This window comes from Oncorhynchus nerka, linkage group LG8 (assembly GCF_034236695.1).
Source record: "Oncorhynchus nerka isolate Pitt River linkage group LG8, Oner_Uvic_2.0, whole genome shotgun sequence".
Lineage (NCBI taxonomy): Eukaryota > Metazoa > Chordata > Actinopteri > Salmoniformes > Salmonidae > Oncorhynchus > Oncorhynchus nerka.
The window spans coordinates 71,106,095-71,131,178 of NC_088403.1; the positions used below are offsets into that span (position 1 = coordinate 71,106,095).

Sequence of the window (25,084 nt, forward strand, 5' to 3'; positions counted from 1 at the left end):
TATCTTCAGAGTTCGTTCTGTTAGGTGACCTAAACTGGGACATGCTTAACACCCCGGCCATCCTACATTCTAAACTTGATGCCCTCAATCTCACACAAATTATCAATGAACCCACCAGGTACAACCCCAAATCCGTAAATGGTGATCTGTTAATTATCTTGGTTTTCGAAGATTTTAGAAAGGCAGGGCAGGATGGATATAGGTCTGTAGCAGTTTGGGTCTAGAGTGTCTCCCCCTTTGAAGAGGGACATCTTTCCAATCTTTGGGAATCTCAGGGGTTGCAACAATTTCGCCAGATCATTTTAGAAAGAGAGGGTCCAGATGATCTAATCCGGCTGATTTGTAGCAGTCCAGATTTTGCAGCTCTTTCAGAACATCAGCTGTCTGGATTTGGGTGAAGGAGAAATGTGGGAGACTTGGGCGAGTTGCTGCAGGGGGTGCAGGGCTGTTGATCGGGGTAGGGGTAGCCAGGTGGAAAGCATGGCCAGCCGTAGAAAAATGCTTATTGAAATTCTCAATTATAGTGGATTTATCATTGGTGACAGTGTTTCCTAGCCTCAGAGCAGTGGGCAGCTGGGAGGAAGTGCTCTTATTCTCCAGAACTTTTTGAAGTTTGTGCTACGTAATGTTTCTGCTTGAAAAAGATAGCCTTAGCTATCCTAACTTCCTGTGTATATTGGTTCCTAACGTTCCTGAAAAGTTGTCATATCAGGGGGGTTATTCAATGCTAGTGCAGTCCGCAACAGGATGTTTTTGTGCTGGTCAAGGGCAGTCAGGTCTGGAGAGAACCAAGGGCTATATCTGTTCTACATTTTTTTTGAACGGGGCATGCTTATTTAAGATGGTGAGGAAAGCACTTTTATAGAATAACCAGGCATCCTCTACTGACGGAATGAGGTCAATATCCTTCCAGGATAGCCGGGCCAGGTCGATTAGAAAGGCCTGCTCGCTGAAGTGTTTCAGGGAGCGTTTGACAGTGATGAGTGGAGGTCATTTGACCGCTGACCCATTACAGATGCAGGCAATGAGGCAGTGATCTCTGAGATCTTGAATGAAAAGAGCAGAGGTGTATTTAGAGGGCAAGTTGGTTAGGATGAAGTCTATGAGGGTGGAGGTGTATTTGGAGGGCTGTTCAGGATGAAGTCTATGAGGGTGGAGGTGTATTTGGAGGGCTGTTCAGGATGAAGTCTATGGAGGGCTGTTTAGGATGAAGTCTATGGAGGGCTGTTTAGGATGAAGTCTATGAGGGTGGAGGTGTATTTGGAGGGCTGTTTAGGATGAAGTCTATGAGGGTGGAGGTGTATTTGGAGGGCTGTTTAGGATGAAGTCTATGAGGGTGGAGGTGTATTTGGAGGGCTGTTCAGGATGAAGTCTATGGAGGGCTGTTTAGGATGAAGTCTATGGAGTGCTGTTCAGGATGAAGTCTATGAGGGTGGAGGTGTATTTGGAGGGCTGTTTAGGATGAAGTCTATGGAGGGCTGTTTAGGATGAAGTCTATGAGGGTGGAGGTGTATTTGGGGGGCTGTTTAGGATGAAGTCTATGAGGGTGGAGGTGTATTTGGAGGGCTGTTTAGGATGAAGTCTATGAGGGTGGAGGTGTATTTGGTGGCTGTTTAGGATGAAGTCTATGGAGGGCTGTTTAGGATGAAGTCTATGAGGGTGGAGGTGTATTTGGAGGGCTGTTTAGGATGAAGTCTATGAGGGTGGAGGTGTGTTTGGAGGGCTGTTCAGGATGAAGTCTATGAGGGTGGAGGTGTATTTGGAGGGCTGTTCAGGATGAAGTCTATGGAGGGCTGTTTAGGATGAAGTCTATGGAGGGCTGTTCAGGATGCAGTCTATGAGGGTGGAGGTGTATTTGGAGGGCTGTTTAGGATGAAGTCTATGAGGGTGGAGGTGTATTTGGAGGGCTGTTCAGGATGAAGTCTATGAGGGTGGAGGTGTATTTGGAGGGCTGTTCAGGATGAAGTCTATGGAGGGCTGTTTAGGATGAAGTCTATGGAGTGCTGTTCAGGATGAAGTCTATGAGGGTGGAGGTGTATTTGGAGGGCTGTTTAGGATGAAGTCTATGGAGGGCTGTTTAGGATGAAGTCTATGGAGGGCTGTTTAGGATGAAGTCTATGAGGGTGGAGGTGTATTTGGAGGGCTGTTTAGGATGAAGTCGATGAGGGTGGAGGTGTATTTGGTGGCTGTTTAGGATGAAGTCTATGAGGGTGGAGGTGTATTTGGAGGGCTGTTTAGGATGAAGTCTATGAGGGTGGAGGTGTATTTGGAGGGCTGTTCAGGATGAAGTCTATGAGGGTGGAGGTGTATTTGGAGGGCTGATTAGGATGAAGTCTATGAGGGTGGAGGTGTATTTGGAGGGCTGTTTAGGATGAAGTCTATGAGGGTGAAGGTGTATTTGGAGGGCTGTTCAGGATGAAGTCTATGAGGGTGGAGGTGTATTTGGAGGGCTGTTCAGGATGAAGTCTATGAGGGTGGAGGTTTATTTGGTGGCTGTTCAGGATGAAGTCTATGAGGGTGGAGGTGTATTTGGTGGCTGTTTAGGATGAAGTCTATGAGGGTGGAGGTGTATTTGGTGGCTGTTCAGGATGAAGTCTATGAGGGTGGAGGTGTATTTGGAGGGCTGTTTAGGATGAAGTCTATGAGGGTGGAGGTGTATTTGGAGGGCTGTTCAGGATGAAGTCTATGAGGGTGGAGTTGTATTTGAAGGGCTGTTTAGGATGAAGTCTATGAGGGTGGATGTGTATTTGGAGGGCTGTTTAGGAAGAAGTCTATGAGGGTGGAGGGCTGTTTAGGATGAAGTCTATGAGGGTGGAGGGCTGTTTAGGATGAAGTCTATGAGGGTGGAGGTGTATTTGGAGGGCTGTTTAGGATGAAGTCTATGAGGGTGGAGGTGTATTTGGAGGGCTGTTTAGGATGAAGTCTATGAGGGTGGAGGTGTATTTGGAGGGCTCTTTAGGATGAAGTCTATGAGGGTGGAGGTGTATTTGGAGGGCTGTTTAGGATGAAGTCTATGAGGGTGGAGGTGTATTTGGAGGGCTGTTTAGGATGAAGTCTATGAGGGTGGAGGGCTGTTTAGGATGAAGTCTATGAGGGTGGAGGTGTATTTGGAGGGCTGTTTAGGATGAAGTCTATGAGGGTGGAGGTGTATTTGGAGGGCTGTTTAGGATGAAGTCTATGAGGGTGGAGGTGTATTTGGAGGGCTGTTTATGATGAAGTCTATGAGGGTGGAGGTGTATTTGGAGGGCTGTTTAGGATGAAGTCGATGAGGGTGGAGGTGTATTTGGTGGCTGTTTAGGATGAAGTCTATGAGGGTGGAGGTGTATTTGGAGGGCTGTTTAGGATGAAGTCTATGAGGGTGGAGGTGTATTTGGAGGGCTGTTTAGGATGAAGTCTATGAGGGTGGAGGTGTATTTGGAGGGCTGATTAGGATGAAGTCTATGAGGGTGGAGGTGTATTTGGAGGGCTGTTTAGGATGAAGTCTATGAGGGTGGAAGGTGTATTTGGAGGGCTGTTCAGGATGAAGTCTATGAGGGTGGAGGTGTATTTGGAGGGCTGTTCAGGATGAAGTCTATGAGGGTGGAGGTGTATTTGGTGGCTGTTTGGATGAAGTCTGTTTAGGATGAAGTCTATGAGGGTGGAGGTGTATTTGGTGGCTGTTTAGGATGAAGTCTATGAGGGTGGAGGTGTATTTGGTGGCTGTTTAGGATGAAGTCTATGAGGGTGGAGGTGTATTTGGTGGCTGTTTAGGATGAAGTCTATGAGGGTGGTATTTGGTGGCTGTTTAGGATGAAGTTTGAGGGTGGAGGGGCTGTGGAGGGCTTTAGGATGAAGTCTATGAGGGTGGAGGTGTATTTGGAGGGCTGTTTAGGATGAAGTCTATGAGGGTGGAGGGCTGTTTAGGATGAAGTCTATGAGGGTGGAGGTGTATTTGGAGGGCTGTTTAGGATGAAGTCTATGAGGGTGGAGGTGTATTTGGAGGGCTGTTTAGGATAAAGTCTATGAGGGTGGAGGGCTGTTTAGGATGAAGTCTATGAGGGTGGAGGGCTGTTTAGGATGAAGTCTATGAGGGTGGAGGTGTATTTGGAGGGCTGTTTAGGATGAATTCTATGAGGGTGGAGGTGTATTTGGAGGGCTGTTTAGGATGAAGTCTGAGGGTGAGGGTGGAGGTGTATTTGGAGGGCTGTTCAGGATGAAGTCTATGAGGGTGGAGTTGTATTTGAAGGGCTGTTTAGGATGAAGTCTATGAGGGTGGAGGTGTATTTGGAGGGCTGTTTAGGAAGAAGTCTATGAGGGTGGAGGGCTGTTTAGGATGAAGTCTATGAGGGTGGAGGGCTGTTTAGGATGAAGTCTATGAGGGTGGAGGTGTATTTGGAGGGCTGTTTAGGATGAAGTCTATGAGGGTGGAGGTGTATTTGGAGGGCTGTTTAGGATGAAGTCTATGAGGGTGGAGGTGTATTTGGAGGGCTGTTCAGGATGAAGTCTATGAGGGTGGAGGTGTATTTGGAGGGCTGTTCAGGATGAAGTCTATGAGGGTGGAGGTGTATTTGGAGGGCTGTTTAGGATGAAGTCTATGAGGGTGGAGGTGTATTTGGAGGGCTGTTTAGGATGAAGTCTATGAGGGTGGAGGTGTATTTGGAGGGCTCTTTAGGATGAAGTCTATGAGGGTGGAGGTGTATTTGGAGGGCTGTTTAGGATGAAGTCTATGAGGGTGGAGGTGTATTTGGAGGGCTGTTTAGGATGAAGTCTATGAGGGTGGAGGGCTGTTTAGGATGAAGTCTATGAGGGTGGAGGTGTATTTGGAGGGCTGTTTAGGATGAAGTCTATGAGGGTGGAGGTGTATTTGGAGGGCTGTTTAGGATGAAGTCTATGAGGGTGGAGGTGTATTTGGAGGGCTGTTTAGGATGAAGTCTATGAGTGTGGAGGTGTATTTGGAGGGCTGTTTAGGATGAAGTCTATGAGGGTGGAGGGCTGTTTAGGATGAAGTCTATGAGGGTGGAGGTGTATTTGGAGGGCTGTTTAGGATGAAGTCTATGAGGGTGGAGGTGTATTTGGAGGGCTGTTTAGGATGAAGTCTATGAGGGTGGAGGTGTATTTGGAGGGCTGTTTATGATGAAGTCTATGAGGGTGGAGGTGTATTTGGAGGGCTGTTTAGGATGAAGTCGATGAGGGTGGAGGTGTATTTGGTGGCTGTTTAGGATGAAGTCTATGAGGGTGGAGGTGTATTTGGAGGGCTGTTTAGGATGAAGTCTATGAGGGTGGAGGTGTATTTGGAGGGCTGTTTAGGATGAAGTCTATGAGGGTGGAGGTGTATTTGGAGGGCTGATTAGGATGAAGTCTATGAGGGTGGAGGTGTATTTGGAGGGCTGTTTAGGATGAAGTCTATGAGGGTGAAGGTGTATTTGGAGGGCTGTTCAGGATGAAGTCTATGAGGGTGGAGGTGTATTTGGAGGGCTGTTCAGGATGAAGTCTATGAGGGTGGAGGTGTATTTGGTGGCTGTTCAGGATGAAGTCTATGAGGGTGGAGGTGTATTTGGTGGCTGTTTAGGATGAAGTCTATGAGGGTGGAGGTGTATTTGGTGGCTGTTTAGGATGAAGTCTATGAGGGTGGAGGTGTATTTGGTGGCTGTTCAGGATGAAGTCTATGAGGGTGGAGGTGTATTTGGAGGGCTGTTTAGGATGAAGTCTATGAGGGTGGAGGTGTATTTGGAGGGCTGTTTAGGATGAAGTCTATGAGGGTGGAGGTGTATTTGGAGGGCTGTTTAGGATGAAGTCTATGAGGGTGGAGGTGTATTTGGAGGGCTGTTTAGGATGAAGTCTATGAGGGTGGAGGGCTGTTTAGGATGAAGTCTATGAGGGTGGAGGGCTGTTTAGGATGAAGTCTATGAGGGTGGAGGTGTATTTGGAGGGCTGTTTAGGATGAAGTCTATGAGGGTGGAGGTGTATTTGGAGGGCTGTTTAGGATGAAGTCTATGAGGGTGGAGGTGTATTTGGAGGGCTGTTCAGGATGAAGTCTATGAGGGTGGAGTTGTATTTGAAGGGCTGTTTAGGATGAAGTCTATGAGGGTGGAGGTGTATTTGGAGGGCTGTTTAGGAAGAAGTCTGAGGGTGGAGGGTATTTGGAGGGCTGTTTAGGATGAAGTCTATGAGGGTGGAGGTGTATTTGGAGGGCTGTTTAGGATGAAGTCTATGAGGGTGGAGGTGTATTTGGAGGGCTGTTTAGGATGAAGTCTATGAGGGTGGAGGTGTATTTGGAGGGCTGTTTAGGATGAAGTCTATGAGGGTGGAGGTGTATTTGGAGGGCTGTTCAGGATGAAGTCTATGAGGGTGGAGGTGTATTTGGAGGGCTGTTCAGGATGAAGTCTATGAGGGTGGAGGTGTATTTGGAGGGCTGTTTAGGATGAAGTCTATGAGGGTGGTGTATTTGGAGGGCTGTTTAGGATGAAGTCTATGAGGGTGGAGGTGTATTTGGAGGGCTCTTTAGGATGAAGTCTATGAGGGTGGAGGTGTATTTGGAGGGCTGTTTAGGATGAAGTCTATGAGGGTGGAGGTGTATTTGGAGGGCTGTTTAGGATGAAGTCTATGAGGGTGGAGGGCTGTTTAGGATGAAGTCTATGAGGGTGGAGGTGTATTTGGAGGGCTGTTTAGGATGAAGTCTATGAGGGTGGAGGTGTATTTGGAGGGCTGTTTAGGATGAAGTCTATGAGGGTGGAGGTGTATTTGGAGGGCTGTTTAGGATGAAGTCTATGAGGGTGGAGGTGTATTTGGAGGGCTGTTTAGGATGAAGTCTATGAGGGTGGAGGTGTATTTGGAGGGCTGTTTAGGATGAAGTCTATGAGGGTGGAGGTGTATTTGGAGGGCTGTTTAGGATGAAGTCTATGAGGGTGAAGGTGTATTTGGAGGGCTGTTTAGGATGAAGTCTATGAGGGTGGAGGTGTATTTGGAGGGCTGTTCAGGATGAAGTCTATGAGGGTGGAGGTGTATTTGGTGGCTGTTCAGGATGAAGTCTATGAGGGTGGAGGTGTATTTGGTGGCTGTTTAGGATGAAGTCTATGAGGGTGGAGGTGTATTTGGTGGCTGTTTAGGATGAAGTCTATGAGGGTGGAGGTGTATTTGGTGGCTGTTTAGGATGAAGTCTATGAGGGTGGAGGTGTATTTGGAGGGCTGTTTAGGATGAAGTCTATGAGGGTGGAGGTGTATTTGGAGGGCTGTTTAGGATGAAGTCTATGAGGGTGGAGGTGTATTTGGAGGGCTGTTTAGGATGAAGTCTATGAGGGTGGAGGTGTATTTGGAGGGCTGTTTAGGATGAAGTCTATGAGGGTGGAGGGCTGTTTAGGATGAAGTCTATGAGGGTGGGTATTTGGAGGGCTGTTTAGGATGAAGTCTATGAGGGTGGAGGTGTATTTGGAGGGCTGTTTAGGATGAAGTCTATGAGGGTGGAGGTGTATTTGGAGGGCTGTTTAGGATGAAGTCTATGAGGGTGGAGGTGTATTTGGAGGGCTGTTCAGGATGAAGTCTATGAGGGTGGAGGTGTATTTGGAGGGCTGTTTAGGATGAAGTCTATGAGGGTGGAGGTGTATTTGGAGGGCTGTTTAGGATGAAGTCTATGAGGGTGGAGGTGTATTTGGAGGGCTCTTTAGGATGAAGTCTATGAGGGTGGAGGTGTATTTGGAGGGCTGTTTAGGATGAAGTCTAAGAGGGTGGAGGTGTATTTGGAGGGCTGTTTAGGATGAAGTCTATGAGGGTGGAGGGCTGTTTAGGATGAAGTCTATGAGGGTGGAGGTGTATTTGGAGGGCTGTTTAGGATGAATTCTATGAGGGTGGAGGTGTATTTGGAGGGCTGTTTAGGATGAAGTCTATGAGGGTGGAGGTGTATTTGGAGGGCTGTTTAGGATGAAGTCTATGAGGGTGGAGGTGTATTTGGAGGGCTGTTTAGGATGAAGTCTATGAGGGTGGAGGTGTATTTGGTGGCTGTTCAGGATGAAGTCTATGAGGGTGGAGGTGTATTTGGAGGGCTGTTTAGGATGAAGTCTATGAGGGTGGAGGTGTATTTGGAGGGCTGTTTAGGATGAAGTCTATGAGGGTGGAGGTGTATTTGGAGGGCTGTTTAGGATGAAGTCTATGAGGGTGGAGGTGTATTTGGAGGGCTGTTTAGGATGAAGTCTATGAGGGTGAGGTATTTGGAGGGCTGTTTAGGATGAAGTCTATGAGGGTGGAGGTGTATTTGGAGGGCTGTTTAGGATGAATTCTATGAGGGTGGAGGTGTATTTGGAGGGCTGTTTAGGATGAAGTCTATGAGGGTGGTGTATTTGGAGGGCTGTTTAGGATGAAGTCTATGAGGGTGGAGGTGTATTTGGAGGCTGTTTAGGATGAAGTCTATGAGGGTGGAGGTGTATTTGGAGGGCTGTTTAGGATGAAGTCTATGAGGTGGAGGTGTATTTGGAGGGCTGTTTAGGATGAAGTCTATGAGGGTGGAGGTGTATTTGGAGGGCTGTTTAGGATGAAGTCTATGAGGTGGAGGTGTATTTGGAGGGCTGTTTAGGAAGAAGTCTATGAGGGTGGAGGTGTATTTGGAGGGCTGTTCAGGATGAAGTCTATGAGGGTGGAGGTGTATTTGGTGGCTGTTCAGGATGAAGTCTATGAGGGTGGAGGTGTATTTGGTGGCTGTTTAGGATGAAGTCTATGAGGGTGGAGGTGTATTTGGAGGGCTGTTTAGGATGAAGTCTATGAGGGTGGAGGTGTATTTGGAGGGCTGTTTAGGGTGAAGTCTATGAGGGTGGAGGTGTATTTGGAGGGCTGTTTAGGATGAAGTCTATGAGGGTGGAGGTGTATTTGGAGGGCTGTTTAGGATGAAGTCTATGAAGGTGGAGGTGTATTTGGTGGCTGTTTAGGATGAAGTCTATGAGGGTGGAGGTGTATTTGGAGGGCTGTTTAGGATGAAGTCTATGAGGGTGGAGGTGTATTTGGGCTGTTTAGGATGAAGTCTATGAGGGTGGAGGTTATTTGGAGGGCTGTTTAGGATGGCTGTTTAGGATGAAGTCTATGAGGGTGGAGTGTATTTGGTGGCTGTTTAGGATGAAGTCTATGAGGGTGGAGGTGTATTTGGAGGGCTGTTTAGGATGAAGTCTATGAGGGTGGAGGTGTATTTGGAGGGCTGTTTAGGATGAAGTCTATGAGGGTGGAGGTGTATTTGGAGGGCTGTTTAGGATGAAGTCTATGAGGGTGGAGGTGTATTTGGAGGGCTGTTTAGGATGAAGTCTATGAGGGTGGAGGTGTATTTGGAGGGCTGTTCAGGATGAAGTCTATGGAGGGCTGTTTAGGATGAAGTCTATGGAGTGCTGTTCAGGATGAAGTCTATGAGGGTGGAGGTGTATTTGGAGGGCTGTTTAGGATGAAGTCTATGGAGGGCTGTTTAGGATGAAGTCTATGAGGGTGGAGGGCTGTTTAGGATGAAGTCTATGAGGGTGGAGGTGTATTTGGAGGGCTGTTTAGGATGAAGTCTATGAGGGTGGAGGTGTATTTGGAGGGCTGTTTAGGATGAAGTCTATGAGGGTGGAGGTGTATTTGGTGGCTGTTTAGGATGAAGTCTATGGAGGGCTGTTTAGGATGAAGTCTATGAGGGTGGAGGTGTATTTGGAGGGCTGTTTAGGATGAAGTCTATGAGGGTGGAGGTGTATTTGGAGGCTGTTTAGGATGAAGTCTATGAGGGTGGAGGTGTATTTGGTGGCTGTTTAGGATGAAGTCTATGAGGGTGGAGGTGTATTTGGAGGGCTGTTTAGGATTAAGTCTATGAGGGTGGAGGTGTATTTGGAGGGCTGTTTAGGATGAAGTCTATGAGGGTGGAGGTGTATTTGGAGGGCTGTTTAGGATGAAGTCTATGAGGTGGAGGTGTATTTGGAGGGCTGTTTAGGAAGAAGTCTATGAGGGTGGAGGTGTATTTGGAGGGCTGTTCAGGATGAAGTCTATGAGGGTGGAGGTGTATTTGGTGGCTGTTCAGGATGAAGTCTATGAGGGTGGAGGTGTATTTGGTGGCTGTTTAGGATGAAGTCTATGAGGGTGGAGGTGTATTTGGAGGGCTGTTTAGGATGAAGTCTATGAGGGTGGAGGTGTATTTGGAGGGCTGTTTAGGGTGAAGTCTATGAGGGTGGAGGTGTATTTGGAGGGCTGTTTAGGATGAAGTCTATGAGGGTGGAGGTGTATTTGGAGGGCTGTTTAGGATGAAGTCTATGAAGGTGGAGGTGTATTTGGTGGCTGTTTAGGATGAAGTCTATGAGGGTGGAGGTGTATTTGGAGGGCTGTTTAGGATGAAGTCTATGAGGGTGGAGGTGTATTTGGTGGCTGTTTAGGATGAAGTCTATGAGGGTGGAGGTGTATTTGGTGGCTGTTTAGGATGAAGTCTATGAGGGTGGAGGTGTATTTGGAGGGCTGTTTAGGATGAAGTCTATGAGGGTGGAGGTGTATTTGGAGGGCTGTTTAGGATGAAGTCTATGAGGGTGGAGGTGTATTTGGAGGGCTGTTTAGGATGAAGTCTATGAGGGTGGAGGTGTATTTGGAGGGCTGTTCAGGATGAAGTCTATGGAGGGCTGTTTAGGATGAAGTCTATGGAGTGCAGTTCAGGATGAAGTCTATGAGGGTGGAGGTGTATTTGGAGGGCTGTTTAGGATGAAGTCTATGGAGGCTGTTTAGGATGAAGTCTATGAGGGTGGTGGAGGGCTGTTTAGGATGAAGTCTATGAGGGTGGAGGTGTATTTGGAGGGCTGTTTAGGATGAAGTCTGAGGGTGGAGGTGTATTTGGAGGGCTGTTTAGGATGAAGTCTATGAGGGTGGAGGTGTATTTGGTGGCTGTTTAGGATGAAGTCTATGGAGGGCTGTTTAGGATGAAGTCTATGAGGGTGGAGGTGTATTTGGAGGGCTGTTTAGGATGAAGTCTATGAGGGTGGAGGTGTATTTGGAGGGCTGTTTAGGATGAAGTCTATGAGGGTGGAGGTGTATTTGGAGGGCTGTTTCAGGATGAAGTCTATGAGGGTGGAGGTGTATTTGGAGGGCTGTTCAGGATGAAGTCTATGAGGGTGGAGGGCTGTTTAGGATGAAGTCTATGGAGTGCTGTTCAGGATGAAGTCTATGAGGGTGGAGGTGTATTTGGAGGGCTGTTTAGGATGAAGTCTATGGAGGCTGTTTAGGATGAAGTGTATTTGGAGGGCTGTTTAGGATGAAGTCTATGAGGGTGGAGGTGTATTTGGAGGGCTGTTTAGGATGAAGTCTATGAGGGTGGAGGTGTATTTGGAGGGCTGTTTAGGATGAAGTCTATGAGGGTGGAGGTGTATTTGGAGGGCTGTTTAGGATGAAGTCTATGAGGGTGGAGGTGTATTTGGAGGGCTGTTTAGGATGAAGTCTATGAGGGTGGAGGTGTATTTGGAGGGCTGTTTAGGATGAAGTCTATGAGGGTGGAGGTGTATTTGGAGGGCTGTTTAGGATGAAGTTGAGAGTGGAGGTGTATTTGGAGGGCTGTTTAGGATGAAGTCTATGAGGGTGGAGGTGTATTTGGAGGGGTGTATTTGGAGGGCTGTTTAGGATGAAGTCTATGAGGGTGGAGGTGTATTTGGTGGCTGTTTAGGATGAAGTCTATGAGGGTGGAGGTGTATTTGGAGGGCTGTTTAGGATGAAGTCTATGAGGGTGGAGGTGTATTTGGAGGGCGGTTTAGGATGAAGTCTATGAGGGTGGAGGTGTATTTGGATGGCTGTTTAGGATGAAGTCTATGAGGGTGGAGGTGTATTTGGAGGGCTGATTAGGATGAAGTCTATGAGGGTGGAGGTGTATTTGGAGGGCTGTTTAGGATGAAGTCTATGAGGGTGGAGGTGTATTTGGTGGCTGTTTAGGATGAAGTCTATGAGGGTGGAGGTGTATTTGGAGGGCTGTTTAGGATGAAGTCTATGAGGGTGGAGGTGTATTTGGAGGGCTGTTTAGGATGAAGTCTATGAGGGTGGAGGTGTATTTGGAGGGCTGTTTAGGATGAAGTCTATGAGGGTGGAGGTGTATGAGGGTGGAGGTGTATTTGGAGGGCTGTTTAGGATGAAGTCTATGGAGGGCTGTTTAGGATGAAGTCTATGAGGATGGAGGGCTGTTTAGGATGAAGTCTATGAGGGTGGAGGTGTATTTGGAGGGCTGTTTAGGATGAATTCTATGAGGGTGGAGGTGTATTTGGAGGGCTGTTTAGGATGAAGTCTATGAGGGTGGAGGTGTATTTGGAGGGCTGTTCAGGATGAAGTCTATGAGGGTGGAGGTGTATTTGAAGGGCTGTTTAGGATGAAGTCTATGAGGGTGGAGGTGTATTTGGTGGCTGTTTAGGATGAAGTCTATGAGGGTGGAGGTGTATTTGGAGGGCTGTTTAGGATGAAGTCTATGAGGGTGGAGGTGTATTTGGAGGGCGGTTTAGGATGAAGTCTATGAGGGTGGAGGTGTATTTGGAGGGCTGTTTAGGATGAAGTCTATGAGGGTGGAGGTGTATTTGGAGGGCTGTTTAGGATGAAGTCTATGAGGGTGGAGGGCTGTTTAGGATGAAGTCTATGAGGATGGAGGGCTGTTTAGGATGAAGTCTATGAGGGTGGAGGTGTATTTGGAGGGCTGTTTAGGATGAATTCTATGAGGGTGGAGGTGTATTTGGAGGGCTGTTTAGGATGAAGTCTATGAGGGTGGAGGTGTATTTGGAGGGCTGTTCAGGATGAAGTCTATGAGGGTGGAGGTGTATTTGAAGGGCTGTTTAGGATGAAGTCTATGAGGGTGGAGGTGTATTTGGAGGGCTGTTTAGGAAGAAGTCTATGAGGGTGGAGGGCTGTTTAGGATGAAGTCTAGGAGGGTGGAGGGCTGTTTAGGATGAAGTCTATGAGGGTGGAGGTGTATTTGGAGGGCTGTTTAGGATGAAGTCTATAAGGGTGGAGGTGTATTTGGAGGGCTGTTTAGGATGAAGTCTATGAGGGTGGAGGTGTATTTGGAGGGCTGTTCAGGATGAAGTCTATGAGGGTGGAGGTGTATTTGGAGGGCTGTTCAGGATGAAGTCTATGAGGGTGGAGGTGTATTTGGAGGGCTGTTTAGGATGAAGTCTATGAGGGTGGAGGTGTATTTGGAGGGCTGTTCAGGATGAAGTCTATGAGGGTGGAGGTGTATTTGGTGGCTGTTCAGGATGAAGTCTATGAGGGTGGAGGTGTATTTGGAGGGATGTTTAGGATGAAGTCTATGAGGGTGGAGGTGTATTTGGAGGGCTGTTTAGGATGAAGTCTATGAGGGTGGAGGTGTATTTGGAGGGATGTTTAGGATGAAGTCTATGAGGGTGGAGGTGTATTTGGAGGGCTGTTTAGGATGAAGTCTATGAGGGTGGAGGTGTATTTGGAGGGCTGTTTAGGATGAAGTCTATGAGGGTGAAGGTGTATTTGGAGGGCTGTTTAGGATGAAGTCTATGAGGGTGGAGATGTATTTGGAGGGCTGTTTAGGATGAAGTCTATGAGGGTGGAGGTGTATTTGGAGGGCTCTTTAGGATGAAGTCTATGAGGGTGGAGGTGTATTTGGAGGGCTGTTTAGGATGAAGTCTATTAGGGTGGAGGTGTATTTGTTGGCTGTTTAGGATGAAGTCTATGAGGGTGGAGGTGTATTTGGAGGGCTGTTTAGGATGAAGTCTATGAGGGTGGAGGTGTATTTGGAGGGCTGTTTAGGATGAAGTCTATGAGGGTGGAGGTGTATTTGGAGGGCTGTTTAGGATGAAGTCTATGAGGGTGGAGGTGTATTTGGAGGGCTGTTTAGGATGAAGTCTATGAGGGTGGAGGTGTATTTGGAGGGCTGTTTAGGATGAAGTCTATGAGGGTGGAGGGCTGTTTAGGATGAAGTCTATGAGGGTGGAGGGCTGTTTAGGATGAATTCTATGAGGGTGGAGGTGTATTTGGAGGGCTGTTTAGGAAGAAGTCTATGAGGGTGGAGGGCTGTTTAGGATGAAGTCTATGAGGGTGGAGGTGTATTTGGATGGCTGTTTAGGATGAATTCTATGAGGGTGGAGGTGTATTTGGAGGGCTGTTTAGGATGAAGTCTGAGGGTGAGGGTGTTTGTATTTGGTGGCTGTTTAGGATGAAGTCTATGAGGGTGGAGGTGTATTTGGAGGGCTGTTCAGGATGAAGTCTATGAGGGTGGAGGTGTATTTGGAGGGCTGTTTAGGATGAAGTCTATGAGGGTGGAGGTGTATTTGGAGGGCTGTTTAGGATGAAGTCTATGAGGGTGGAGGTGTATTTGGAGGGCTCTTTAGGATGAAGTCTATGAGGGTGGAGGTGTATTTGGAGGGCTGTTTAGGATGAAGTCTATGAGGGTGGAGGTGTATTTGGAGGGCTGTTTAGGATGAAGTCTGAGGGTGGAGGTGTATTTGGAGGGCTGTTTAGGATGAAGTCTATTAGGGTGGAGGTGTATTTGGTGGCTGTTTAGGATGAAGTCTATGAGGGTGGAGGTGTATTTGGTGGCTGTTTAGGATGAAGTCTATGAGGGTGGAGGTGTATTTGGAGGGCTGTTTAGGATGAAGTCTATGAGGGTGGAGGTGTATTTGGAGGGCTGTTTAGGATGAAGTCTATTAGGGTGTTGGTGTATTTGGAGGGCTGTTTAGGATGAAGTCTATGAGGTTGGAGGTGTATTTGGAGGGCTGTTTAGGATGAAGTCTATGAGGGTGGAGGTGTATTTGGAGGGCTGTTTAGGATGAAGTCGATGAGGGTGGAGGTGTATTTGGTGGCTGTTTAGGATGAAGTCTATGAGGGTGGAGGTGTATTTGGAGGGCTGTTTAGGATGAAGTCTATGAGGGTGGAGGTGTATTTGGAGGGCTGTTTAGGATGAAGTCTATGAGGGTGGAGGTGTATTTGGAGGGCTGTTTAGGATGAAGTCTATGAGGGTGGAGGTGTATTTGGAGGGCTGTTTAGGATGAAGTCTATGAGGGTGGAGGTGTATTTGGTGGCTGTTTAGGATGAAGTCTATGAGGGTGGAGGTGGCTGTTTATGAAGTCTTGAGGAGGAGAGGCTGTTTAGGATGAAGTCTATGAGGGTGGAGGTGTATTTGGAGGGCTGTTTAGGATGAAGTCTATGAGGGTGGAGGTGTATTTGGAGGGCTGATTAGGATGAAGTCTATGAGGGTGGAGGTGTATTTGGAGGGCTGTTTAGGATGAAGTCTATGAGGGTGGAGGTGTATTTGGTGGCTGTTTAGGATGAAGTCTATGAGGGTGGAGGTGTATTTGGAGGGCTGTTTAGGATGAAGTCTATGAGGGTGGAGGTGTATTTGGAGGGCTGTTTAGGATGAAGTCTATGAGGGTGGAGGTGTATTTGGAGGGCTGTTTAGGGATGAAGTCTATGAGGGTGGAGGTGTATTTGGAGGGCTGTTTAGGATGAAGTCTATGAGGGTGGAGGGCTGTTTAGGATGAAGTCTTGGATGGAGGGCTGTTTAGGATGAAGTCTATGAGGGTGGAGGTGTATTTGGAGGGCTGTTTAGGATGAAGTCTATGAGGGTGGAGGTGTGTTTAGGATGAAGTTTGGAGGGCTGTTTAGGATGAAGTCTATGAGGGTGGAGGTAGGTGTATTTGGAGGGCTGTTCAGGATGAAGTCTATGAGGGTGGAGGTGTATTTGAAGGGCTGTTTAGGATGAAGTCTATGAGGGTGGAGGTGTATTTGGAGGGCTGTTTAGGAAGAAGTCTATGAGGGTGGAGGTATTTGCTGTTTAGGATGAAGTCTATGAGGGTATGATTTGGGGTGCTGTTTAGGAGGAAGCTGTTTAGGATGAAGTCTATGAGGGTGGAGGTGTATTTGGAGGGCTGTTTAGGATGAAGTCTATGGAGGGTGGAGGTGTATTTGGAGGGCTGTTTAGGATGAAGTCTATGAGGGTGGAGGTGTATTTGGAGGGCTGTTCAGGATGAAGTCTATGAGGGTGGAGGTGTATTTGGAGGGCTGTTCAGGATGAAGTCTATGAGGGTGGAGGTGTATTTGGAGGGCTGTTTAGGATGAAGTCTATGAGGGTGGAGGTGTATTTGGAGGGCTGTTCAGGATGAAGTCTATGAGGGTGGAGGTGTATTTGGTGGCTGTTCAGGATGAAGTCTATGAGGGGAGGTGTATTTGGAGGGATGTTTAGGATGAAGTCTATGAGGGTGGAGGTGTATTTGGAGGGCTGTTTAGGATGAAGTCTATGAGGGTGGAGGTGTATTTGGAGGGATGTTTAGGATGAAGTCTATGAGGGTGGAGGTGTATTTGGAGGGCTGTTTAGGATGAAGTCTATGAGGGTGGAGGTGTATTTGGAGGGCTGTTTAGGATGAAGTCTATGAGGGTGGAGGTGTATTTGGAGGGCTGTTTAGGATGAAGTCTATGAGGGTGGAGGTGTATTTGGAGGGCTGTTTAGGATGAAGTCTATGAGGGTGGAGGTGTATTTGGAGGGCTGTTTAGGATGAAGTCTATGAGGGTGGAGGTGTATTTGGAGGGCTGTTTAGGATGAAGTCTATGAGGGTGGAGGTGTATTTGGTGGCTGTTTAGGATGAAGTCTATGAGGGTGGAGGTGTATTTGGAGGGCTGTTTAGGATGAAGTCTATGAGGGTGGAGGTGTATTTGGATTTGGATGGCTGTTTAGGATGAAGTCTATGAGGGTGGAGGTGTATTTGGAGGGCTGTTTAGGATGAAGTCTATGAGGGTGGAGGTGTATTTGGAGGGCTGTTTAGGATGAAGTCTATGAGGGTGGAGGGCTGTTTAGGATGAAGTCTATGAGGGTGAGGGTGGAGGGCTGTTTAGGATGAAGTCTATGAGGGTGGAGGTGTATTTGGAGGGCTGTTTAGGATGAAGTCTATGAGGGTGGAGGTGTATTTGGAGGGCTGTTTAGGAAGAAGTCTATGAGGGTGGAGGGTATTTGCTTTAGGATGAAGTCTATGAGGGTGGAGTATTTGGGGCTGTTTAGGATGAAGTCTATGAGGGTGGAGGTGTATTTGGAGGGCTGTTTAGGAAGAAGTCTATGAGGGTGGAGGGCTGTTTAGGATGAAGTCTATGAGGGTGGAGGTGTATTTGGATGGCTGTTTAGGATGAATTCTATGAGGGTGGAGGTGTATTTGGAGGGCTGTTTAGGATGAAGTCTATGAGGGTGGAGGTGTATTTGGAGGGCTGTTTAGGATGAAGTCTATGAGGGTGGAGGTGTATTTGGAGGGCTGTTTAGGATGAAGTCTATGAGGGTGGAGGTGTATTTGGAGGGCTGTTTAGGATGAAGTCTATGAGGGTGGAGGTGTATTTGGAGGGCTGTTTAGGATGAAGTCTATGAGGGTGGAGGTGTATTTGGAGGGCTGTTTAGGATGAAGTCTATGAGGGTGGAGGTGTATTTGGAGGGCTGTTTAGGATGAAGTCTATGAGGGTGGAGGTGTATTTGAGTGGCTGTTTAGGATGAAGTCTATGAGGGTGGAGTATTTGTGGAGGGCTGTTTAGGATGAAGTTTGGAGGGCTGTTTAGGATGAAGTCTATGAGGGTGGAGGTGTATTTGGAGGGCTGTTTAGGATGAAGTCTTGAGGGTGAGGTGTATTTGGAGGGCTGTTTAGGATGAAGTCTATGAGGGTGGAGGTGTATTTGGAGGGCTGTTCAGGATGAAGTCTATGAGGGTGGAGGTGTATTTGGTGGCTGTTCAGGATGAAGTCTATGAGGGTGGAGGTGTATTTGGTGGCTGTTTAGGATGAAGTCTATGAGGGTGGAGGTGTATTTGGAGGGCTGTTTAGGATGAAGTCTATGAGGGTGGAGGTGTATTTGGAGGGCTGTTTAGGATGAAGTCTATGAGGGTGGAGGTGTATTTGGAGGGCTGTTTAGGATGAAGTCTATGAGGGTGGAGGTGTATTTGGAGGGCTGTTTAGGATGAAGTCTATGAGGGTGGAGGTGTATTTGGAGGGCTGTTTAGGATGAAGTCTATGAGGGTGGAGGTGTATTTGGAGGGCTGTTTAGGATGAAGTCTATGAGGGTGGAGGTGTATTTGGTGGCTGTTCAGGATGAAGTCTATGAGGGTGGAGGTGTTTAGGATTTGGTGGCTGTTTAGGATGAAGTCTATGAGGGTGGAGGTGTATTTGGAGGGCTGTTTAGGATGAAGTCTATGAGGGTGGAGGTGTGAGGTTTGGAGGGCTGTTCAGGATGAAGTCTATGAGGGTGGAGGTGTATTTGGTGGCTGTTCAGGATGAAGTCTATGAGGGTGGAGGTGTATTTGGTGGCTGTTTAGGATGAAGTCTATGAGGGTGGAGGTGTATTTGGAGGGCTGTTTAGGATGAAGTCTATGAGGGTGGAGGGCTATTTAGGATGAAGTCTATGAGGGTGGAGGGCTGTTTAGGATGAAGTCTATGAGGGTGGAGGTGTATTTGGAGGGCTGTTTAGGATGAAGTCTATGAGGGTGGAGGTGTATTTGGAGGGCTGTTTAGGATGAAGTCTATGAGGGTGGAGGGCTGTTTAGGACGAAGTCTATGAGGGTGGAGGGCTGTTTAGGATGAAGTCTATGAGGGTAGAGGGCTGTTTAGGATGAAGTCTATGAGGGTGGAGGGCTGTTTAGGATGAAGTCTATGAGGGTGGAGGGCTGTTTAGGACGAAGTCTATGAGGGTGGAGGGCTGTTTAGGACGAAGTCTATGAGGGTGGAGGGCTGTTTAGGATGAAGTCTATGAGGGTGGAGGGTGGAGGGCTGTTTAGGATGAAGTCTATGAGGGTGGAGGGCTGTTTAGGATGAAGTCTATGAGGGTGGAGGGCTGTTTAGGATGAAGTCTGTTTGAGGGTGGAGGGCTGTTTAGGATGAAGTCTATGAGGGTGGAGGGCTGTTTAGGATGAAGTCTATGAGGGTGGAGGGCTGTTTAGGACGAAGTCTATGAGGGTGGAGGGCTGTTTAGGATGAAGTCTATGAGGGTGGAGGGCTGTTTAGGATGAAGTCTATGAGGGTGGAGGGCTGTTTAGGATGAAGTCTATGAGGGTGGAGGGCTGTTTAGGGAAGTCTATGAGGGTGGAGGGCTGTTTAGGATGAAGTCTATGAGGGTGGAGGGCTGTTTAGGATGAAGTCTATGAGGGTGGAGGGCTGTTTAGGATGAAGTCTATGAGGGTGGAGGGCTGTTAGGGAAGTCGAAGTCTATGAGGGTGGAGGGCTGTTTAGGATGAAGTCTATGAGGGTGGAGGGCTGTTTAGGATGAAGTCTATGAGGGTGGAGGTGTATTTGGTGGATGAAGTCTATGAGGGTGGAGGGCTGTTTAGGATGAAGTCTATGAGGGTGGTGGGCTGTTTAGGATGAAGTCTATGAGGGTGGAGGGCTGTTTAGGATGAAGTCTATGAGGGTGGAGGGCTGTTTAGGATGAAGTCTATGAGGGTGGAGGGCTGTTTAGGAAGAAGTCTATGAGGGTGGAGGGCTGTTTAGGATGAAGTCTATGAGGGTGGAGGGCTGTTTAGGATGAAGTCTATGAGGGTGGAGGGCTGTTTAGGATGAAGTCTATGAGGGTGGAGGGCTGTTTAGGATGAAGTCTGAGGGTGGAGGGCTGTTTAGGATGAAGTCTATGAGGGTGGAGGTGCTGTTTAGGGTCTGTTTAGGGCTGTTTAGGATGAAGTCTATGAGGGTGGAGGGCTGTTTAGGGAGTCTATGAGGTGGAGGGCTGTTTAGGATGTCTATGAGGGTGGAAGTGTTTAGGATGAGGGTGGAGGGCTGTTTAGGATGAAGTCTATGAGGGTGGAGGGCTGTTTAGGATGAAGTCTATGAGGGTGGAGGGCTGTTTAGGATGAAGTCTATGAGGGTGGAGTGGAGGGCTGTTTAGGATGAAGTCTATGAGGGTGGAGGGCTGTTTAGGATGAAGTCTATGAGGGTGGAGGGCTGTTTAGGATGAAGTCTATGAGGGTGGAGGGCTGTTTAGGATGAAGTCTATGAGGGTGGAGGGCTGTTTAGGATGAAGTCTATGAGGGTGGAGGGCTGTTTAGGATGAAGTCTATGAGGGTGGAGGGCTGTTTAGGATGAAGTCTATGAGGGTGGAGGGCTGTTTAGGATGAAGTCTATGAGGGTGGAGGGCTGTTTAGGATGAAGTCTATGAGGGTGGAGGGCTGTTTAGGATGAAGTCTATGAGGGTGGAGGGCTGTTTAGGATGAAGTCTATGAGGGTGGTGTAATTTATTAACAGTTTGTTTTTTAATTTTAGGACGCCTACGTGTGTGTGTGTGTTAGTGTATGTGTGTGTGTAGTGTATGTGTGTGTGTGTTAGTGTAGCCTCAGGTATCACATTTTTTTATTTGATAAAATATTGAATTTGGCCTTTACTACTATGGCCCATAGAACACATTGAATAACAATTCATAAATGTAAAATAGACAGAAAATAAAGGAATAAGGTTTTTGAAGTGTCTGTCCTGTATCTAGGAAATCTAAGAAAGTGCAGGAAATATAATATATATATATATATATATCTTTTTAACAGATTTTAACCGCTTATTTTTATTGGCACAAAACTGCCTCCATACTTCCATTAATTAACCTTTAGACTCTTGTGGGGGTCGTAGCACAAACCGTTCGCTTTGTGGCCCAAACCGTTGGTATTTCCGGGATGTCTCCTGGTCTGACAAACCGTTCTGTAGCTCTGCCACTTTCCACAGAAGATCCGGTGGTGCGACAGGCGGACGCTGTGGACTGAGACACAGCCCACGCTAAACAACAGATATCTCTAGTTTAAACTGACGGATTTAGACTGGGAATATTTTATTATGTTAGTTAGATTGATGCAGCAGTGCTTCAATAGACTCTAGGGGGTTAATTGTTGTATTCTGTGTTACAGCATTCAACCCGCATAGTGCATTTAATTTTAAAAAATACAACAGAACATTATTGATCTTAACATATTTTTTTACAATCGTACAAATTGCTCAGCACTTGTGCATGTGTGTCTGGGTGAACTGTGTGTCTGGGTGAACTGTGTGTCTGGGTGAACTGTGTGTCTGGGTGAACTGTGTGTCTGGGTGAACTGTGTGTCTGGGTGAACTGTGTGTCTGGGTGAACTGTGTGTCTGGGTGAACTGTGTTGGGTGAACTGTGTGTCTGGGTGAACTGTGTGTCTGGGTGAACTGTGTGTCTGGGTGAACTGTGTCTGGGTGAACTGTGTGTCTGGGTGAACTGTGTGTCTGGGTGAACTGTGTGTCTGGGTGAACTGTGTGTCTGGGTGAACTGTGTGTCTGGGTGAACTGTGTGTCTGGGTGAACTGTGTTGGGTGAACTGTGTGTCTGGGTGAACTGTGTGTCTGGGTGAACTGTGCGTCTGGGTGAACTGTGTGTCTGGGTGAACTGTGTGTCTGGGTGAACTGTGTGTCTGGGTGAACTGTGTTGGGTGAACTGTGTGTCTGGGTGAACTGTGTGTCTGGGTGAACTGTGTGTCTGGGTGAACTGTGTGTCTGGGTGAACTGTGTGTCTGGGTGAACTGTGTGTCTGGGTGAACTGTGTGTCTGGGTGAACTGTGTGTCTGGGTGAACTGTGTGTCTGGGTGAACTGTGTGTGTAAACTGTATTCAGTTTGTTCATTCGTCATTCTGGAATTATTATTAGTTAATATTTTCACAACTGTTAGTCAATTGATATCTTCCTCCCTTCTGTCTGTTTGTCTGTCTGTCTGTCTGTCTGTCTGTCTGTCTGTCTGTCTGTCTGTCTGTCTGTCTGTCTGTCTGTCTGTCTGTCTGTCTGTCAATATGCCTGTCTGTCTGTCAATATGCCTGTCTGTCTGTCTGTCTGTCTGTCTGTCTGTCTGTCTGTCTGTCTGTCTGTCTGTCTGTCTGTCTGTCTGTCTGTCTGTGTCTCACTCCCCAGCCTGGTGTCTGCGTAGTGAGAGGGTCAGCTGTGTTCTCCTGGGGATCACCAACACAGACCAGCTGCAAGAGAACCTCGGCTGTATCAGGGTAACACACACCACTCAAATCAAAACAACAGGTGTAGACCTTACCGTGAAATGCTTATTCACAAGCCCTTAAACAACACTGCAGTTCAAGAAATAGAGTTAGAAAATATTTACTGACTAAACAATTAACAAGCAACACAATAAAACAAAAATAGCCAGGCTATATACACGGGGTACCGGTACCTGTCAATGTGCGGGGGTACAGGTTAGTCAAGTTATTTTGTACATGTAGGTAGGAAAAAGTGACCATGCATAGGTAATAAACAGCGAGTAGCAGCAGTGTCAAAAAAAGGGGGGGAGGATCAATGTAAATAGTCCAGAGGCCATTTGATTAATTGTTCATCAGTCTTATGGCTTGGGGATAGAAGCTGTTAAGGAGCCTTTTGGTCCAAGACTTGACGATCCGGTATGTATAACCCAGTATCACTGATATAATGTGATGTATAACCCAGTATCACTGATATAATGTGATGGACACATGTGATGTATAGATGTGATGTATAGATGTATAGATGTGATGTATAGATGTGTAGATGTGATGTATAGATGTGATGTATAGATGTGATGTATAGATGTGATGTATAGATGAGATGTATAGATGTGATGTATAGATGTGATGTATAGATGTATAGCTGTGATGTGTAGATGTGATGTATAGATGTGATGTATAGATGTGATGTATAGATGTGATGTATAGATGTGATGTATAGATGTATAGATGTGATGTATAGATGTGATGTATAGATGTGATGTATAGATGTATAGATGTGATGTATAGATGTGGTGTATAGATGTATAGATGTGATGTATAGATGTGATGTATAGATGTGATGTATAGATGTGATGTATAGATGTATAGATGTGATGTATAGATGTGATGTATAGATGTGATGTATAGATGTATAGATGTGATGTATAGATGTGATGTATAGATGTGATGTATAGATGTATAGATGTGATGTATAGATGTGATGTACAGCTGTGATGTATAGCTGTGATGTATAGATGTGATGTATAGATGTATAGATGTGATGTATAGATGTATAGATGATGATATATAGATGTGATGTATAGATGTATAGATGTGATGTATAGATGTGATGTATAGATGTGATGTATAGATGTATAGATGTGATGTACAGATGTATAGATGTGATGTATAGATGTATAGATGTGATGTATAGATGTGATGTATAGATGTATAGATGTGATGTGTAGATGTGATGTATAGATGTGACGTATAGATGTGATGTATAGATGTGTAGATGTGATGTATAGATGTGATGTATAGATGTATAGATGTGATGTGTATATGTGATGTATAGATGTGATGTATAGATGTGATGTATAGATGTGTAGATGTGATGTATAGATGTGATGTATAGATGTAGATGTGATGTATAGATGTGACGTATAGATGTGACGTATAGATGTGATGTATAGATGTATAGATGTGATGTATAGATGTGATGTATAGATGTATAGATGTGATGTATAGATGTGATGATGTATAGATGTGATGTATAGATGTGATGTATAGATGTATAGATGTGATGTATAGATGTATAGATGTGATGTGTAGATGTGATGTATAGATGTGATGTATAGATGTATAGATGTGATGTATAGATGTGATGTATAGATGTGATGTATAGATGTATAGATGTGATGTATAGATGTGATGTATAGATGTGATGAATAGATGTATAGATGTGATGTATAGATGTGATGTATAGATGTGATGTATAGATGTGATGTATAGATGTGATGATGTATAGATGTGATGTATAGATGTGTAGATGTGATGTATAGATGTGATGTATAGATGTGATGTATAGATGTGATGTATAGATGTGATGTATAGATGTATAGATGTGATGTATAGATGTGATGTATAGCTGTGATGTATAGATGTGATGTATAGCTGTGATGTATAGATGTGATGTATAGATGTGATGTATAGATGTGATGTATAGATGTATAGATGTATAGATGTATAGATGTATAGATGTGATGTATAGATGTATAGATGTGATGTATAGATGTGATGTATAGATGTGATGTATAGATGTATAGATGTGATGTATAGATGTGATGTATAGATGTGATGTATAGATGTATAGATGTATAGATGTGATGTATAGATGTGATGTATAGATGTATAGATGTGATGTATAGATGTATAGATGTGATGTATAGATGTGATGTATAGATGTATAGATGTGATGTATAGATGTATAGATGTGATGTATAGATGTGATGTATAGATGTATAGATGTGATGTATATATGTGATGTATAGATAGATGTTATGTATAGATAGATGTGATGTATAGATGTATAGATGTGATGTATAGATGTGATGTATAGATGTGATGTATAGATGTGATTTTATTTTATTTTTTATTTCACCTTTATTTAACCAGGTAGGCTAGTTGAGAACAAGTTCTCATTTGCAACTGCGACCTGGCCAAGATAAAGCATAGCAGTGTGAACAGACAACACAGAGTTACACATGGAGTAAGCAATTAACAAGTCAATAACACAGTAGAAATAAAATGGGCAGTCTATATACAATGTGTGCAAAAGGCATGAGGAGGTAGGCGAATAATACAATTTTGCAGATTAACACTGGGGTGATAAAAGATCAGATGGTCATGTACAGGTAGAGATATTGGTGTGCAAAAGAGCAGAAAAGTAAATAAATAAATAAATAAAATAAAAAAACAGTATAAAAACAGTATGGGGATGAGGTAGGTGAAAATGGGTGGGCTATTTACCAATAGACTATGTACAGCTGCAGCGATCGGTTAGCTGCTCGGATAGCTGATGTTTGAAGTTGGTGAGGGAGATAAAAGTCTCCAACTTCAGCGATTTTTTGCAGTTCATTCCAGTCACAGGCAGCAGAGTACTGGAACGAAGGCGGCCAAATGAGGTGTTGGCTTTAGGGATGATCAGTGAGATACACCTGCTGGAGCGTGTGCTACGGATGGGTGTTGCCATCGTGACCAGTGAACTGAGATAAGGCGGAGCTTTACCTAGCATGGACTTGTAGATGACCTGGAGCCAGTGGGTCTGGCGACGAATATGTAGCGAGGGCCAGCCGACTAGAGCATACAAGTCGCAGTGGTGGGTGGTATAAGGTGCTTTGGTGACAAAACGGATGGCACTATGATAGACTGCATCC

The 25,084-nt window shown here is 46.0% G+C and overlaps 1 protein-coding gene across 1 annotated transcript in view; it reads left to right on the forward strand.

Moving 5' to 3' along the window:
* The window catches only part of LOC135572795 (voltage-gated potassium channel subunit beta-3-like), a 93,343-nt gene that overhangs the window by 64,113 nt on the left and 4,146 nt on the right, over nt 1-25,084 (forward strand). Inside the window, exon 10 of the mRNA XM_065021215.1 lies at nt 21,811-21,899. Within this exon, the coding sequence (XP_064877287.1) occupies nt 21,811-21,899 (89 nt within the window). The remainder of the gene's footprint in view (nt 1-21,810; nt 21,900-25,084) is intronic.